General features: G+C 43.8%; 6 protein-coding genes across 7 annotated transcripts; 3 read left to right on the plus strand and 3 right to left on the minus strand.

The window, feature by feature from the left end:
* The first annotated feature begins 374 nt into the window (after positions 1-374).
* Positions 375-2,577, plus strand: LOC6495800 (nucleolar protein 9). 2 transcript variants are annotated; one of them, XM_032450846.2, is made up of 3 exons: positions 376-399; positions 484-674; positions 728-2,577. In XM_032450846.2, exons 2-3 carry the CDS (start codon positions 485-487, stop codon positions 2,533-2,535), a joined length of 1,998 nt encoding a protein of 665 aa, XP_032306737.1. In that variant the 5' UTR covers positions 376-399; position 484; the 3' UTR covers positions 2,536-2,577. The 2 variants fall into 2 exon arrangements, with proteins under 2 accessions (XP_001959613.1, XP_032306737.1); XM_001959577.3 differs by having other exon boundaries at positions 375-674.
* A 370-nt stretch (positions 2,578-2,947) lies between these two features.
* Positions 2,948-3,719, plus strand: LOC6495801 (phospholipase A2). Its single transcript, XM_001959578.4, has 2 exons — positions 2,948-3,298; positions 3,362-3,719. The coding sequence occupies exons 1-2, from the start codon at positions 2,997-2,999 to the stop codon at positions 3,618-3,620; spliced, it is 561 nt and encodes a 186-aa protein (XP_001959614.1). The 5' UTR covers positions 2,948-2,996; the 3' UTR covers positions 3,621-3,719.
* Positions 3,720-3,797: 78 nt separating this feature from the next.
* LOC6494812 (phospholipase A2 large subunit) lies at positions 3,798-4,521 on the minus strand. Its single transcript, XM_001959579.4, has 2 exons — positions 4,277-4,521; positions 3,798-4,219 (listed from the first exon to the last, which is right to left on the minus strand). The coding sequence occupies exons 1-2, from the start codon at positions 4,519-4,521 to the stop codon at positions 3,946-3,948; spliced, it is 519 nt and encodes a 172-aa protein (XP_001959615.1). The 3' UTR covers positions 3,798-3,945.
* A 182-nt stretch (positions 4,522-4,703) lies between these two features.
* On the minus strand, positions 4,704-5,599 carry LOC6494811 (NF-kappa-B inhibitor-interacting Ras-like protein). Its single transcript, XM_001959580.4, has 2 exons — positions 5,394-5,599; positions 4,704-5,333 (listed from the first exon to the last, which is right to left on the minus strand). Exons 1-2 carry the CDS (start codon positions 5,505-5,507, stop codon positions 4,842-4,844), a joined length of 606 nt encoding a protein of 201 aa, XP_001959616.1. The 5' UTR covers positions 5,508-5,599; the 3' UTR covers positions 4,704-4,841.
* Positions 5,600-5,792: 193 nt separating this feature from the next.
* On the minus strand, positions 5,793-10,987 carry LOC6494810 (dihydroceramide fatty acyl 2-hydroxylase FAH2). Its single transcript, XM_001959581.4, has 4 exons — positions 10,754-10,987; positions 8,769-9,121; positions 6,580-6,807; positions 5,793-6,517 (listed from the first exon to the last, which is right to left on the minus strand). Exons 2-4 carry the CDS (start codon positions 9,096-9,098, stop codon positions 6,029-6,031), a joined length of 1,047 nt encoding a protein of 348 aa, XP_001959617.1. The 5' UTR covers positions 9,099-9,121; positions 10,754-10,987; the 3' UTR covers positions 5,793-6,028.
* Positions 6,978-8,773, plus strand: LOC6495802. Its single transcript, XM_001959582.4, has 5 exons — positions 6,978-7,178; positions 7,254-7,719; positions 7,780-8,099; positions 8,160-8,318; positions 8,375-8,773. The coding sequence occupies exons 1-5, from the start codon at positions 7,121-7,123 to the stop codon at positions 8,545-8,547; spliced, it is 1,176 nt and encodes a 391-aa protein (XP_001959618.1). The 5' UTR covers positions 6,978-7,120; the 3' UTR covers positions 8,548-8,773.
* Positions 10,988-14,506: the final 3,519 nt, after the last annotated feature.

Consider the following 14,506-nt stretch of genomic DNA (forward strand, 5'->3'; position numbering starts at 1 on the left):
ATCCAATTTGTCATATTGGAAAATCAGAAATGGAAATTTAAAATTCGATAGATACTGAATTAATTTTTTAAACGTTAATTTGTAAAAAAGGAAGCTAACAACAATTTCGTTAAGTTGTAATTAATTCTAAGGAATAAAAGTTCTTTAAAAATAAAACAATGAGAGATTGCAACTTGTATCTTTCATTTAAAATGTATCTGACTGATTTGATTTTTTTTTAATATTAGAAAATATATAAAAACATGCTATTTATTGCGAGGTTTGTATAATTTATCCACAAATACGATATATTTTAAGTAAAAATAAATTTTTAAATCTATTTTCACCTCATCAGCTGTCCTATTTTTCACCACAGCTATAAGGTCATACTGCTTTTAATCACTAGAACAAGAAGAGGAAGTACGCTCAGCTGATTTGTATAACGTGCTCGAACTGCACGTTTTCCTTATTATTTTTGATTTTAATTTTAAAATCCCCGCGCAGAATGCAAACGGAAGGAAACACGAAGCGGAAGCGCCCGAAGAAGAAGGGAAACCGCTTCCTACAGAACGCCAAGGGCTTCGCCAAGCAGGGAATCTACGGTCGTGGCACCCACATCGATGATGAGCAGTACAGCTATTTCATCAACATTCTGGACGCCATGAAGGCTGGCTTCGAGGATACAGAAGAACGGCGTACGTATGTGTCTCATTAGACCCATGGTTTTAATAACCATCAATTTTTTTAGTCAACATGGCCAACAACGTTTTTGAGCAAACTATCGACCAGGAAGTGCATCTAGCCTCCAACCAGATTGTCTCCAAGGCGCTGGAATCCTTGGTGGGGTTCGTGGACAACACACAATTGGAGCGGTTTTTTGAAAAGTTCGGAAGCACCCTCCGTCCCATTTGCTCGGACCGTTTTGCCTCCCACGTCCTGCAGAAAATGGTCGAGATTGCCTTTCTGCGAGGAGTGGGCCAGTCAGCGGTGTCAGAAGCCAACGATGATGCGGGCGCAAGCAAGCGTGCTAAACCAGACGCGGCGCAGGTCGAAGAGGAGTACAACCTAAGCGCAGACTTCAGCGAAGAACATCGGGAGGCGTGCCGACAGTTTGTGCTGCGCATCTCCAAGTTCATGCTTAACAATCTGGAGGACTTTGTGTGGGACACCTGTGCCAGCCACATCATGAGGACGGGTATCCTGTGTCTGGTGGGCATGCATGTTCCGAAGATAGCCTTCGAAAAGGGCGGCGCCGAGATCGCCAAGCACCGAAAGATGTACACCGTTCCGGACGAGTGGCAGGAGGTGATGAAGGAGTTCCCCCAACGTCTGGAGATGTGGCCACAGTTTCCCGAACTGCCCTATCAGGAGCACTCATCGGCGCTCCTGGGAATAATTTGTCTGGCACTAAGTGTGACGGATAAAAATCTTCTCAAGCACTTTGGGAAAAAGATCCTCACACTCAGTCTTCTACTGCCGAACGATGAAGAGAATGATGAAGATGAAAAAAAAGATGAGGATATCAAGATCGAAATCAACGATGATGAAGACGGTGATAAAAAAGAAGAAGAAACGAATTCGAATGAGAATGATGAGAAGAAAGAAGATGCCCCCGTTCTGCCAAAAGTTTTTCATCATCAAAGCTCAGTGATCCTACTGGAAACTCTTTTAGGTGTGGCGGGTGCCAAGCTGTTGACGCAACTATATGCTATGCTCTTTTGTGGAAAGGTTGCCTACCTTGCCCAGCAACATCAGACGAATTTCTCCGTCCAACGGCTTCTCCAGCACATCAAGGAAGTGTCCGACTTTGAGGCTGTCTTCACAGAATTGCAACCGGAAGTAGAGCAACTCCTAAGGATGGGGTATACGGGTGTGGTTTCCGCTTTGAGTGCCGCCTGCCTGCGACTGAGTAGCAAGCAGTCCCAGATGATAGCTGCGATGCAGAGTGCCCTTCACGTAACAGGCGATAAAGAGAAATCCAAGATGTTCTTCACCTGTCTGATAAAGCTGAAGCCCTTCGAGATAATCGGCACCGATGAGTCCGGCTCTGTTAATCTTCACGGCTCCCTGATAGCCCAACACCTTCTACAATTCAACAAACCCATCTTCCTGGTGAATTGCATTCTAGATCTGCCAGCCTCTCAGCTGGCCCAGGTTTTCAACACCCCCAACGGCTCCCACATCGTAGATGCCTTTATGCAGAGCAAGTTTATTGGCGAAAAGTCACGTGAACGACTGATTCGTCAGTTGGACGGCTTCTATGTGGACCTGGCCATCACTCGACATGGATCCCGCGTCCTCGAAGAGTGCTTCAAGGCCTCACAGGAGGCTCAGAAGGCGCGAATAGCCAAGGAGCTGTTCTCCAAGGCGAATATGTTGAAGGGATCACCCTACGGGCGACTCATTTACACAAAGTACCGCCTAGATACGTACAAACTTTCGCCCAGCCAGTGGCAGGAGAGTCTATCGAAGCAGCTGGGCTCCGAGAAGCCAAAGGAAGGAAAGCGAAAAACACCCAAGACTGCTGTTGAAGCGTTTAAGGATATTTTAAGCTAATATATACCTTTAACACCGATTAAATTTTTTTAATTAGGTAAATAAGTGTCTTTTTTTAAATTATTTCAGGGAGCTTGAAAAAGTTATCAAATATTCTAAAGCTGATTGTTGCTATGAAGACATGGTAATGAAATATATATATTTTTATAGGGTCTCCCAAAAAAAGAAGCATTCTTACAATTTAAAATGATTGTTCGACTTGGTTATACACTTTCTAGAAAATGAAATATATATTTCATTCATATTTGGGACAAGTAAAATAAATTAATATGAATGTTTTTTTAAATAGTCAAATGTAAAAAAATAAGTAATTAAAATAATAGCAAAAGTGTATAAACTTCAAGCTTCAAGTAGTAATCTTGACCTAATCACTTCGCTCTTATCTGTCCGGTTGCGAGATTCGATTTTCAATTCAAAGCTCAGTTGCTCTGAGTCAACCAAAGCTGAAACATTGACCGAGGATGAGGTGCATTCACGGAGCTCTTCTTTTGAGCCTGCTGGCCACCGCTTGGGCCTTCGCTGATGAGGCCATCTTCGAGGAGGAGGACATATACAATCAGGCCCTGCCACCAGTGCCGCATACGGGAATCACAGTGCCCGGAACAAAGTGGTGCGGTCCAGGAAACACTGCCTCAAACTTTGAGGATCTGGGCAGGGAACGGGAGACGGACAAGTGCTGCCGGGCTCATGATCATTGCGATGAAATAATAGAATCTCATAATGCCCTCCACGGGTTGCCCACCAATACAGATTGGTTCCCCATGTAAGTTGTACTGAAGTCTTCTATTGATTTTTCCCAGGCTTATGGACTCTGCTTCCTTTTCAGCTTGAAGTGTACCTGCGAGCAAGAGTTCATCAACTGCCTGCAGGCGGTTAACACCGTGACCTCCAATACGTTGGGCCGCATCTACTACGGAACCAGGAGCAAGTGCTTCGCTATGGGCTATCCCACCAATGGATGCAAGCAGTACCAGGCGGGAACAATCCGCACCCGCTGCATCCTGTATCATGTGGAGAAGTCAAAGCCCAAAATCTGGCAGTTCTACGACATGCCCTTCTATTCGCTCCACAAGACAAAGGCGTGACCCGAAAATGAAGATTTGTAGCTCTCTTTGAATTCTTATCTACCTTAGAACTTTTTACTGAAATATTTTAGAATAAACAGTTCGTTATCATAGAAACAATTCTTTCCAGATGTTGTTATTTGAAAATATATAATATTACCCACCTTAAGGTATAGGCATACTTTTCGTAAAAAGAAATTAAAATGTAGCTTGTTTTTTATTTTTGTTTACGAAAGAAATACATAATTCGCACAATCAAAAAGCTAAGCTAATCGTTTTCGGTTTTGTTTTGACTACAATTTCAGTAGAATAAATTAAAGCTTATCATCGTAGGTCAAGCCTAGGTTCAATCATCTGAGTCCTCCTCGCTGCCGGTGACGTGTGTGTAGAGAGCCAAGTCGTAGAATTGCCAGATCTTGGGCTTTCCCTCGTCCACGCGGTAGCTCAAGCAACGTTTCTCGAACAGGTGCCTTTGGGTCTCGGCGCAGGAAACAGTTGGATGTCCGTAGCCGAAGCACACCTCCTTGCTGCTATAGTATATGCGTCCGAGTGCCAGGGAGTGGTAGCTGTGCAGACTTGTAAGGCAGCTGCGGAAGGCAGCCTCACATTCGCAGGAGAAACTGTTTAGAAATTAGGTTCTTTTAGAGAGAAGATCAATCTTGTATGGGACATCTTACATGGGAAACACGCCGTCATTTCGAAGACCATAAGCCTCATCGTAAGGAGATATCTTCTCCTGGCAATTGTCATGGGCGCGACAGCATACGTCCAGCTCCCGCTCGGTGCCGAGATCATTATAGTTGTCGGCCACGTTGCCGGGACCACACCACTTGGTTCCTGGCACTATAACGCCGATACCCAAAACTTGGGCCACACAGGCTACCGTCAGAAAGGCAGCTAATAATAAAGCTCGAGAACACATTGTCTACAATGGCGGGACTGGCAGACGACTGATCAAAGGGGATTTTCGCACATTCGAAATTAGTTGAGACGATTAAAATGCCGAATAAGAATGAGCAGCGAATACTGATTGCGCCTAATGGGCTAGCAGATCGCCTCTCCCAATGAGACAACACATTTTGTTATAATAAATACTAGATACAATTAGACGCTCACATACAAATGGGTATAAGTACAAAACTGGCGGACCCATGTCCACATTAAAGCACATTAGTTAATACAGGCAAGTAACACACTAAACGGAATTACACAATAAAATAGAATACTTCAATCCTGTGAGAGCTACGCCTCGCTCTTTTGTCGGTTCTGCATAACCTGACGCAACTGGGGAAAGGTGCTCTTCGTCGGTGCCGGATGGAGACGAGCACACAGCGAGGTGAACGGCTCATATAACGAGGGGCGCTCCATGGCGTTCACCGTATAGTGCTTGATACGTTCCCGCTGACACCAAAGGTTGGCTCGGTCCATGACCTTCTCAACGGGATTGGGTGCAGCCCTGGCCCGGACGTTTGCCAGCACGACTACAGGGATTTCCTTTTTTTCCTTGTGCTTGTCAATGTCCGCCTTTATGTCGGCCAACATGTCCAGGCTGCGTGGATCCGTCGGGTCGTAGACCAGGACGAAGGCGTCCGGGAACTGAAGGTAGTGTCGGGGTAGCTGTTGCTGCTCGCCCTGCAGCCCAGCAGAGTCGTAGATACGCAGGGTCTCTCGGGCTCCACCCCGACCTGTATCCACACTGGCCACATAGATGTCCTCGATGGTGGGATGCAGTTCCTAAAATTCCATTCGATTTGGATGAACTTGATGTTCTCATACATATTTCTGCCCACTCACCGTCTCCGGGTTGACGTGGCCGTAAACCAGCTGCTCTATAAGGGCCGTTTTACCCACGCCCTTCATCCCGCATACCAGAACTTTACCGACTTTACCAATCTTGGCATTTAGCATTATAGCAGCAAAAAGAAATTAGGGACAAAAATAAATAAACAAAACTTTCCCTGGCTTCTTTAGCCAGTGTGCCCAAATTTGGATATCGTACAAATAAGAAATAATTGTTCTAACGGTGGCGCCCTCAGAATGACACAGAAATGCCCGCGAAGTTCAAAATTCTGTTTTAAATTTTAAATTAGATGGAAATCAGCAGCTTGAATACTCTACTATACCCTTCTCTTTGAAAAATCATTCCAAATATCTAAATAAATAATCCATGAGTATCGTAACACCATTAAGTTTTTACTGCTACAGAAATATCTTACGTTTATTTTTCCCAACTTCTTTGGTATCATTGGAAGTTTATTCCTGTCATATAAAGTGCCATTGAAGAAATACATTTGTTCTTAATCTAGTTCTTAGCATTTTCAATATATAAATGCTGCAAAATCTTTTCTTTAAACTCGTAAAAGAGTATAAACTCTGTGCTCTTAAATTATTTGTTCTTAAGCCAATAGATGTGTTTTCCAGAATTGCGGCTAAGACCACCGAAGTTGATATCTCAGCTTTCGAAGGTGAATGCGGGTTTGAAAAACCACATCCCACAAGGGACTGCTGATGCCATATCCGAGGGTTTGGTGGGAAAAGTGATGATGGTAGTGATACCGCTTCATGTGCACAAAGGCTCTGGTATTTGGGTTTCCATAGTGGAGGTAATAATGCATTAAATCATAACACAAATACCCCGTCAGGGCTCCGGAAAGAACTATACGCGGATGAAGGAGCATGAAGCTGAGAGGCGTATAGATGATGGTGGCGAGTACTGCTCCCGGCAGCGGCGGGAACACCAGACGCATCGGATCAAAGGGAACTTTGTGGTGTAGTCCATGGATCATAAAGTGGAACGTGCAAATCCAAGGGCCACTGTTGCTCTTTAGCTTAACATGGAATACCCAGCGATGAAGGGTATACTCTAGGAATGTCCATAGTAACACGCCAAATAAGAAGTAAGCTACTACTTCCACTAACTACAATGAAGAATGTAGGTTAATTTTTGGAATTATTCATTCCATTTTTGTTGGAAACTTACCTGACTTTTGTTCTGCCAACTTGAGGCGAACTCCTCCGAAGCACACTTCAGGATCACCGGGATCCAGAAAGATGGTACAAGCCACCAAGGAGTTTTGGTTAACATCTCAAGGTACCAGGGACCGAAGAGACGCAGCGGCCTATCCACTGGCTTGTGGACCCACTCATCATAGTTTTCGGTGATGTTTGCAATCTGGGGAAGCATAGCCTTTGACCAATCCACCAGGTGCTAAAAAATCAAATAGTTTTTATTAATATAAGTTTTATTTTCTCAATAAAATAATAAATTTATATATTTAATTTTTTGAATCTTGGCGTTTTACGTTTTTTAAATCGGAATTGTCGTTTTTTTCCTGACTCTATGTGGGCACACCTTTTTTGCACCTGTCAACGGTCCTATCGACAACTGAGGTAGCTGGTTCAAACTCGTCATTCAAACTTACTTGCCCCAACACATAACGACGCAGTTTCCGCTTTACGCAGTCGTGAACAGATTTATTGAACTATATCCGTCCTGCTAATAGTCCGGGAGCAGACGGATCATGTCGAACACATCGGTTCGCCCAATTCCCACTCTGAAGGGCATGTTTGCGGTGCCGCGTAAGATATATTTTCTAAATAGCCATGACCATGGCAACCGGTGGCTAATTTGTTTTGACCATCTTCTTTCCTCAGGCGTCACACAGTCCCGGAACTTCCTCAAGGAAAACAAAGTTAGCCTTCGTTCTCTGGAGAAGACCACAAGCCAAAAGTTGGCGGCTAAAGAGCCTGTACGCCCAAAATGGATGCCACCACTGCGAAGGACTGCTTCGGAGGCGCGGGACCCAAAGGGAAACAAAGCTCCGGCTACAAAAAAGCCGATACCGGGGACAGTGCAGCACACTAGCCACAGCTCTCGGTCCAATAACCATCTGGCTATTGCGATTCCAGCAGAGGGCGAACGCTTCGATGGACTAGAGGATAGGGATCCGCTCTTCTATGCTCCCTCGGAGCCGGTGGAAGCAGAAAACCTCCTGGACTCTGAATCTGAGAAGTCGTCAGAGCGCTGCCTATCATGTGGCACCCATCGTAGCTCTACAAGTATTGGCATTCAAACGGAGGACATCAGAGATGAACAATACCTAACCAATGCCCTTAAAAGGTAGAATTATTCCTACATCTATGACTCCTACCATGTGGTATATGTCTTTGTTATTTGTAGATGCAATTTTGATGGCAGATCTGTTTATGAGGACTCGCGTCAAAAGTACGGGGAAGATAATAGGCGATTTGCTTATGATGGCTATGATAACGAGCAGGAGCTGGAGCAATTACCCTTGTCAGGGCGGTCAAATGGCTCGAGCGATAACCGATTTCAAATGGCAGAGGGTTTGGAAACCATGCCAATGCCCCAAGTTGACCCAAGGGAGGAAGGGGGCTCGGACGAGGAGGCCCCACTTAGCGCTCGCAGTCGCGTAACTATGGCCTCAAACGTCACTACCACCACTACAAAGTCCAAGCGCCGTGAACACAAAATGGGATGTAAGTGCACTAACTAATATACTAAATTTTAAACTACATTAAATTTTAAATTATTTCCAGCCCGTGATGAAGTTCGTTTGCCGAAGTACTTGGAGAAGGAGAAACGCGAAAGGGCAGAGGCTAAGCAACGCGCAGAGTCCCGTGATCCTGATTGTCCCCGGGGACATGTTTTGCTCAGTGACCAGGAACGCTTGAGCTATCTCACAGGCGCTCAAAAACGTGAGTCCATCTAGTACATTTAAAATGTTTTTCTCATAATCCTATTTTGTAAAAAGGCTACGAACACCTCGTCAACGAACTAAATCACATGCCCATGACTGCTCAGACTTTGCGTGTCCGCAGTCGCAAGGCGGAGATCGACAGGGAACTGGCCACCGTGGAGGAAGAGATTCGCATTTATTCCAAGGCGAAGGTTTACGTTATGCCTAATAGGTCCCGCCAGCTATGAAGTTGTTAAGCTATTAATACATTTGATCAACCGACTGACTTAGATACTACGATTTCCGGAATACGAGAGTGCCTTATGAGACTTAACTTGCGTTAATTATATATATTTTTTAGCTGAGCTGGGGAGCACGGACATCCGCCTAATCACTGCCTGTTTAAAACCGAGTGTTCCCAGCAGCCAGCCAATGCAGTTAAATATTAAAAGCCGTCAACCGCACTTACCTCCATGCTGTCATCTAATTGATTATTATTTTTGTCTTCGGTTTGTGTATTTGTTTGATTCCGTTCCTTCGGCTCACCACCTGACGTGCTTGGCCGTCTTTTTCGAGTGTCCTGCGAGTCGATTTTGTATTCTTGCATCAGATACATGGCGGCGTCCGAATGGGGTGGTGCCTTAAGGAAACGAGCTGTCATATCCGATTGGTTGAGTCCCTTGAGGGTGTTGATGCCCCCCGGATGTTTGTGCATAAACTTGGAGAGGTCGTAATACTGCTGTCGGTATTTGACGATGAACTTGTCATTAGCCTCAGTTTCTGTGGGATGAGCCTCCATGATGGTGGGTTTCGATCGGGCAACTGCAATGCAAAAAACGGTTGGATAAGATAATATTCTTTGAACAAACTTATTATAGCCGCTGGTTATCTGGCAAATTAATAACTTTGCGTGTTTATTTCTAACACGTTACTATATTGTTGATCCTCTTATCGCCTGTGTATCAGTTACGGTCAATTAAATTTAAAGAGTCGCTCCGTCAGGGTCCTACATTAATCTGTACAATAAAAACGGAACTATTTTAAAACCTTTGGAACTTTTATCGCAAATAACCTCTTTCCCTCAAGTGGGAGTTGATAAAAAAAAGCTTAGTTTCTAAGCCACCTAAAATCCATTTCGTATATAATAAAATAATCTTATGAATCATGGAAACAGGCGCCAAATCAAATGGGATTTCGCGCAAATACCGGACGTTTTGTAAATTCTTCCCATGGAAATTTTTGGCATTATTTCTCACATAATAAGTAAAGTTCTACTGATTAGAAAAAAAAAAAGTCTAGACTGAAGTCCATGAAAATAAATAATTAACAACGTTGGGCAAGCACCCCAAAAACGATAAGAATTTAATACTTTTTTGAATAATATCTGATAAATATTACCAAAAAAGGATTGTCAGAAACTTTAAAACTTTCCACAATAGCTTGGCATAGATCCGAGTCTTGTATTCTTTAATTGTTAGGATAATCAATATAATTGCACCGTTTAGGTCACATCGCTCTGAAACTATAATTGCTATACATAGAAAAATGCAAAGAAATCGAACAGAATGCTCATTTCTCTCCAGTGGGTGGGTGTTCGATGCAATAATGTGAACTTGGCATTTGCAACCTTGCTCATTGGCCGCCGCCAGATGTTTCTTTCCTCAGATGAGTGGCGCGTACGGTGGATCCGTACAAGTATTCCCATTCTTTTGGACCCGGTTGTCTACGCGCCAAGTGGAGCGTCCTCATTCCGCCATATAGTACATTCATAAATGCTTCCATGTCTATATAGTTTTCAGTTATCATTCCGCTGATATGGAAGCCTGTAAGCGGAGGGATTTTGGGGTGGACGAGTGGGAGTTGTCGGGTCGTTTGTCAAAGTCGCAAGTGCTAAGTCCCGAATCGGGGAGGAGCAGGTGCTCTGACTCAGACCACGACGCACTGCGTCACATTGATTAATAGTTGGTTTCCCTATCTGACAATCGGATAGGCTGGGCATTATCTGCCTGGTTGTCATATGTGTTTCCCCTCCGACTGTCCCTACATAGATTTCCATATCGCCGGGTTCCATCAAACGAAGTATTCTACTTGTGTTTACCCACTCGGTTAATGGGTATTGTTCGGAAAAGGTTACAACTATCCGTTTATTATCTATCCGGGTTAGCAGTGCCCTAGATGCTGACATGACTGGTCAAGGTGTGTCGAAAACTTCTAGCCGGTATCTGTATCTTATCAACCGCTTTTGACAAAATATTGAATAATTGCCTACACAGATAGTACACTTGTTCCAAATATTTACTCAACACCAAAGACCAGAGTTTCTTTTTTAGATGGCTTTGTTAACTATTTCACTGTGGAACCACTTTCTAGAAGGATGGTGTCCTCTTCTAGCAATTTGCATAACCAAGTCTTATCCACCTGAGTGGGATTATTTATTAATAACACCAGACGCACCGGGCTTTATTTAAATAAATCTGGCCTAGACCGAGTTCCGAGTTGGCACCGGAGCCTCAGACCGCACGCAATGCAACGCAACTTTGAACTGAACCATCGCCCACCCACCCAGCACATCCACACCCGCGATACCAACAGCGCCGACAGAGACGCTGACCGCGGCAGAGCTGTGAGCGGCTAGTTGTTAGTTACTTGCTTCCAGCTCCTGCCACAAGATAAGCGATAAGATAAGCTTCTCCCGGCTGGAATAATATATCTACTCCATGCCCATATAGTTTTAGTACGTTTTGGGAGAGTGTCGGTTCATGCTTACCGGCTTTCCGTAGCCCGGCACATTCCGAACTCTTATCGCTCCGATTTGCAAGACATTATTATGAATTCTGTTATCACGGAGTGTTCTAATTCTACTAAACAATCCTGACGTAGATCTCGATAACGATACATGGGTCTGTACCTGCTATGTTTTATTCTTGTTATCAGGACTCGGCCTGAGTCACCATCGGGAGGGATACGATCGGAGTTGCTTCGAATGATTCATGTACAATTAAAATCCAAATACTGATTTAAACAGTTTCGTGGGAGGATTAGTCATTTTCCATAGATCATAAAGATCTGTTTGATTTTCTCTTGGGCCTGCAACTCGGTCAAATATATCTATTAAGTGGTCTAGCCCCAACTAGAAGTTCAACTAAACCACATTTAATGTTACGAGTTCAAGCCCTAATGGAGCAGTTATAAGGCATCAGTTTGTCTTTGGCCACCAAAGCCACAAAGAAACCCAGTTCCATCGCAAATAGACTTTGGGATATGCACTGAGAAAAAAGCTCCTTAATTACAGCCTAGACACATTTGTGATACACGCCCTGAGAGTTCCTGTTGATCGAAAATACCACTGTTTCAAATTTATGGGGCATTTGTGTGGCACACTTTCACACTTCCGAGCCATAGACCCGAAGTCCCACCTGTGGGTGGGTCTCTGGTCTGGTGTCTGGAGGTATGGAACCTGTCAAGAGCCAAGCCCGTCAGGCCACAGGGATGGGAAGTGGTTCGTTGGAAAAAAAATTAATTATATTTGTATCAATAGCCATAGGATCCTATCGGATAGCCTCCAAGGGAGTCAGCTTGATTGGCCAGGGCCTGGAGTTGACCAAACAGGAACTAATTACCCACCCAGAGTGTCAAACACATCAATAACAATCAACCGGGGGAGCAATACGAAATAACCCCAATCATAGATGAAATACACTGAAATTGAGTTCAAAAAGCACTCTTCAATCATTTCAAATTTTAAGGTACCATAAATCAGAAGAGCGATTTTCTATAAGTACATACCTATATCAACCTATGTATGGAAATCATAAAAAAGCGATTGCCCAAAACCAATAATCATGGTTAGAATCAAGAGAACCAATAACCATTGTAGAAACCAACGTTCTCTAGCATTGAGGGGTGCTAGGTTATCGACAATGATAAGAAGTTTATGACGTTTACTAGATTATGAGATAGTGATTACAGTGTACACACAAATAGGATATATATCCATACCACAACGTACTTAGGAACGCAGACTTTGCCTACTCGAGGAACTCGAAGCACTGATTACAGAATGGTACTGGGGGAAATGCTTCAGTTTTAAAGGGTACCCCTTGAAAAAAATGGAAAAAATGAAAAACGATATTTAAGCATAATTTTAAATGAGGAATAGAGGTCCTTGCTGTGCTGATTACAGAATGGTGCGCTTTTTCCAGATCGGATGAAAATTGGAAGAGCTATGGCCACCGGAAAGGGGCCAACTGGGGAAACCGGGAAACGCCCCATTTTTAAAGGGTACCCCTTGAAAAAAATGGAAAAAATAAAAAACGATATTTAAGCCTAATTTTAAATTGGGAATGGAGGTCCTTGCTTTGCTGATTACAGAATGGTACGCTTTTTCCAGATCGGATGAGAATTGGCAGAGCTATGGCCACCGGAAGGGGGCCAACTGGGAAAACCTGGAAACGCCCCATTTTTAAAGAGGTACCCCTTGAAAAAAATGGAAAAAATTAAAAACGATATTTAAGCATAATTTTAAATGAGGAATGGAGGTCCTTGCTGTGCTGATTACAGAATGGTACGCTTTTTCCAGATCGGATGCAAATTGGAAGAGCTATGGCCACCGGAAGGGGGCCAACTGGGGAAACCGAGAAACGCCCCATTTTTAAAGGGGTACCCCTTGAAAAAAATGGAAAAAATTAAAAACGATATTTAAGCATAATTTTAAATGAGGAATGGAGGTCCTTGCTGGGCTGATTACAGAATGGTACGCTTTTTCCAGATCGGATGAGAATTGGCAGAGCTATGGCCACCGGAAGGGGGCTAACTGGGGAAATCGGGAAACGCCCCACTTTTAAAGGGGTACCCCTTGAAAAAAATGGAAAAAATGAAAAACGATATTTAAGCATAATTTTAAATGAGGAATGGAGGTCCTTGCTGGGCTGATTACAGAATGGTACGCTTTTTCCAGATCGGATGAGAATTGGCAGAGCTATGGCCACCGGAAGGGGGCTAACTGGGGAAATCGGGAAACGCCCCACTTTTAAAGGGGTACCCCTTGAAAAAAATGGAAAAAATGAAAAACGATATTTAAGCATAATTTTAAATAAGGAATGGAGGTCCTTGCTGTGCTGATTACAGAATGGTACGCTTTTTCCAGATCGGATGAGAATTGGCAGAGCTATGGCCACCGGAAGGGGGCCAACTGGGGAAACCGAGAAACGCCCCATTTTTAAAGGGGTACCCCTTGAAAAAAATGGAAAAAATGAAAAACGATATTTAAGCATAATTTTAAATGAGGAATGGAGGTCCTTGCTGGGCTGATTACAGAATGGTACGCTTTTTCCAGATCGGATGAGAATTGGCAGAGCTATGGCCACCGGAAGGGGGCTAACTGGGGAAATCGGGAAACGCCCCACTTTTAAAGGGGTACCCCTTGAAAAAAATGGAAAAAATGAAAAACGATATTTAAGCATAATTTTAAATAAGGAATGGAGGTCCTTGCTGTGCTGATTACAGAATGGTACGCTTTTTCCAGATCGGATGAAAATTGGAAGAGCTATGGCCACCGGAAGGGGGCCAACTGGGGAAACCGAGAAACGCCCCACTTTTAAAGGGGTACCCCTTGAAAAAAATGGAAAAAATGAAAAACGATATTTAAGCATAATTTTAAATAAGGAATGGAGGTCCTTGCTGTGCTGATTACAGAATGGTACGCTTTTTCCAGATCGGATGAGAATTGGCAGAGCTATGGCCACCGGAAGGGGGCCAACTGGGGAAACCGAGAAACGCCCCATTTTTAAAGGGGTACCCCTTGAAAAAAATGGAAAAAATGAAAAACGATATTTAAGCATAATTTTAAATGAGGAATGGAGGTCCTTGCTGGGCTGATTACAGAATGGTACGCTTTTTCCAGATCGGATGAGAATTGGCAGAGCTATGGCCACCGGAAGGGGGCTAACTGGGGAAATCGGGAAACGCCCCACTTTTAAAGGGGTACCCCTTGAAAAAAATGGAAAAAATGAAAAACGATATTTAAGCATAATTTTAAATAAGGAATGGAGGTCCTTGCTGTGCTGATTACAGAATGGTACGCTTTTTCCAGATCGGATGAAAATTGGAAGAGCTATGGCCACCGGAAGGGGGCCAACTGGGGAAATGGGGAAACGCCCCACTTTTAAAGGGGTACCCCTTGAAAAAAATGGAAAAAATGAAAAACGA

Source organism: Drosophila ananassae, chromosome 3L, assembly GCF_017639315.1.
Source record: "Drosophila ananassae strain 14024-0371.13 chromosome 3L, ASM1763931v2, whole genome shotgun sequence".
In the NCBI taxonomy this organism is placed as follows: Eukaryota; Metazoa; Arthropoda; class Insecta; order Diptera; family Drosophilidae; genus Drosophila; species Drosophila ananassae.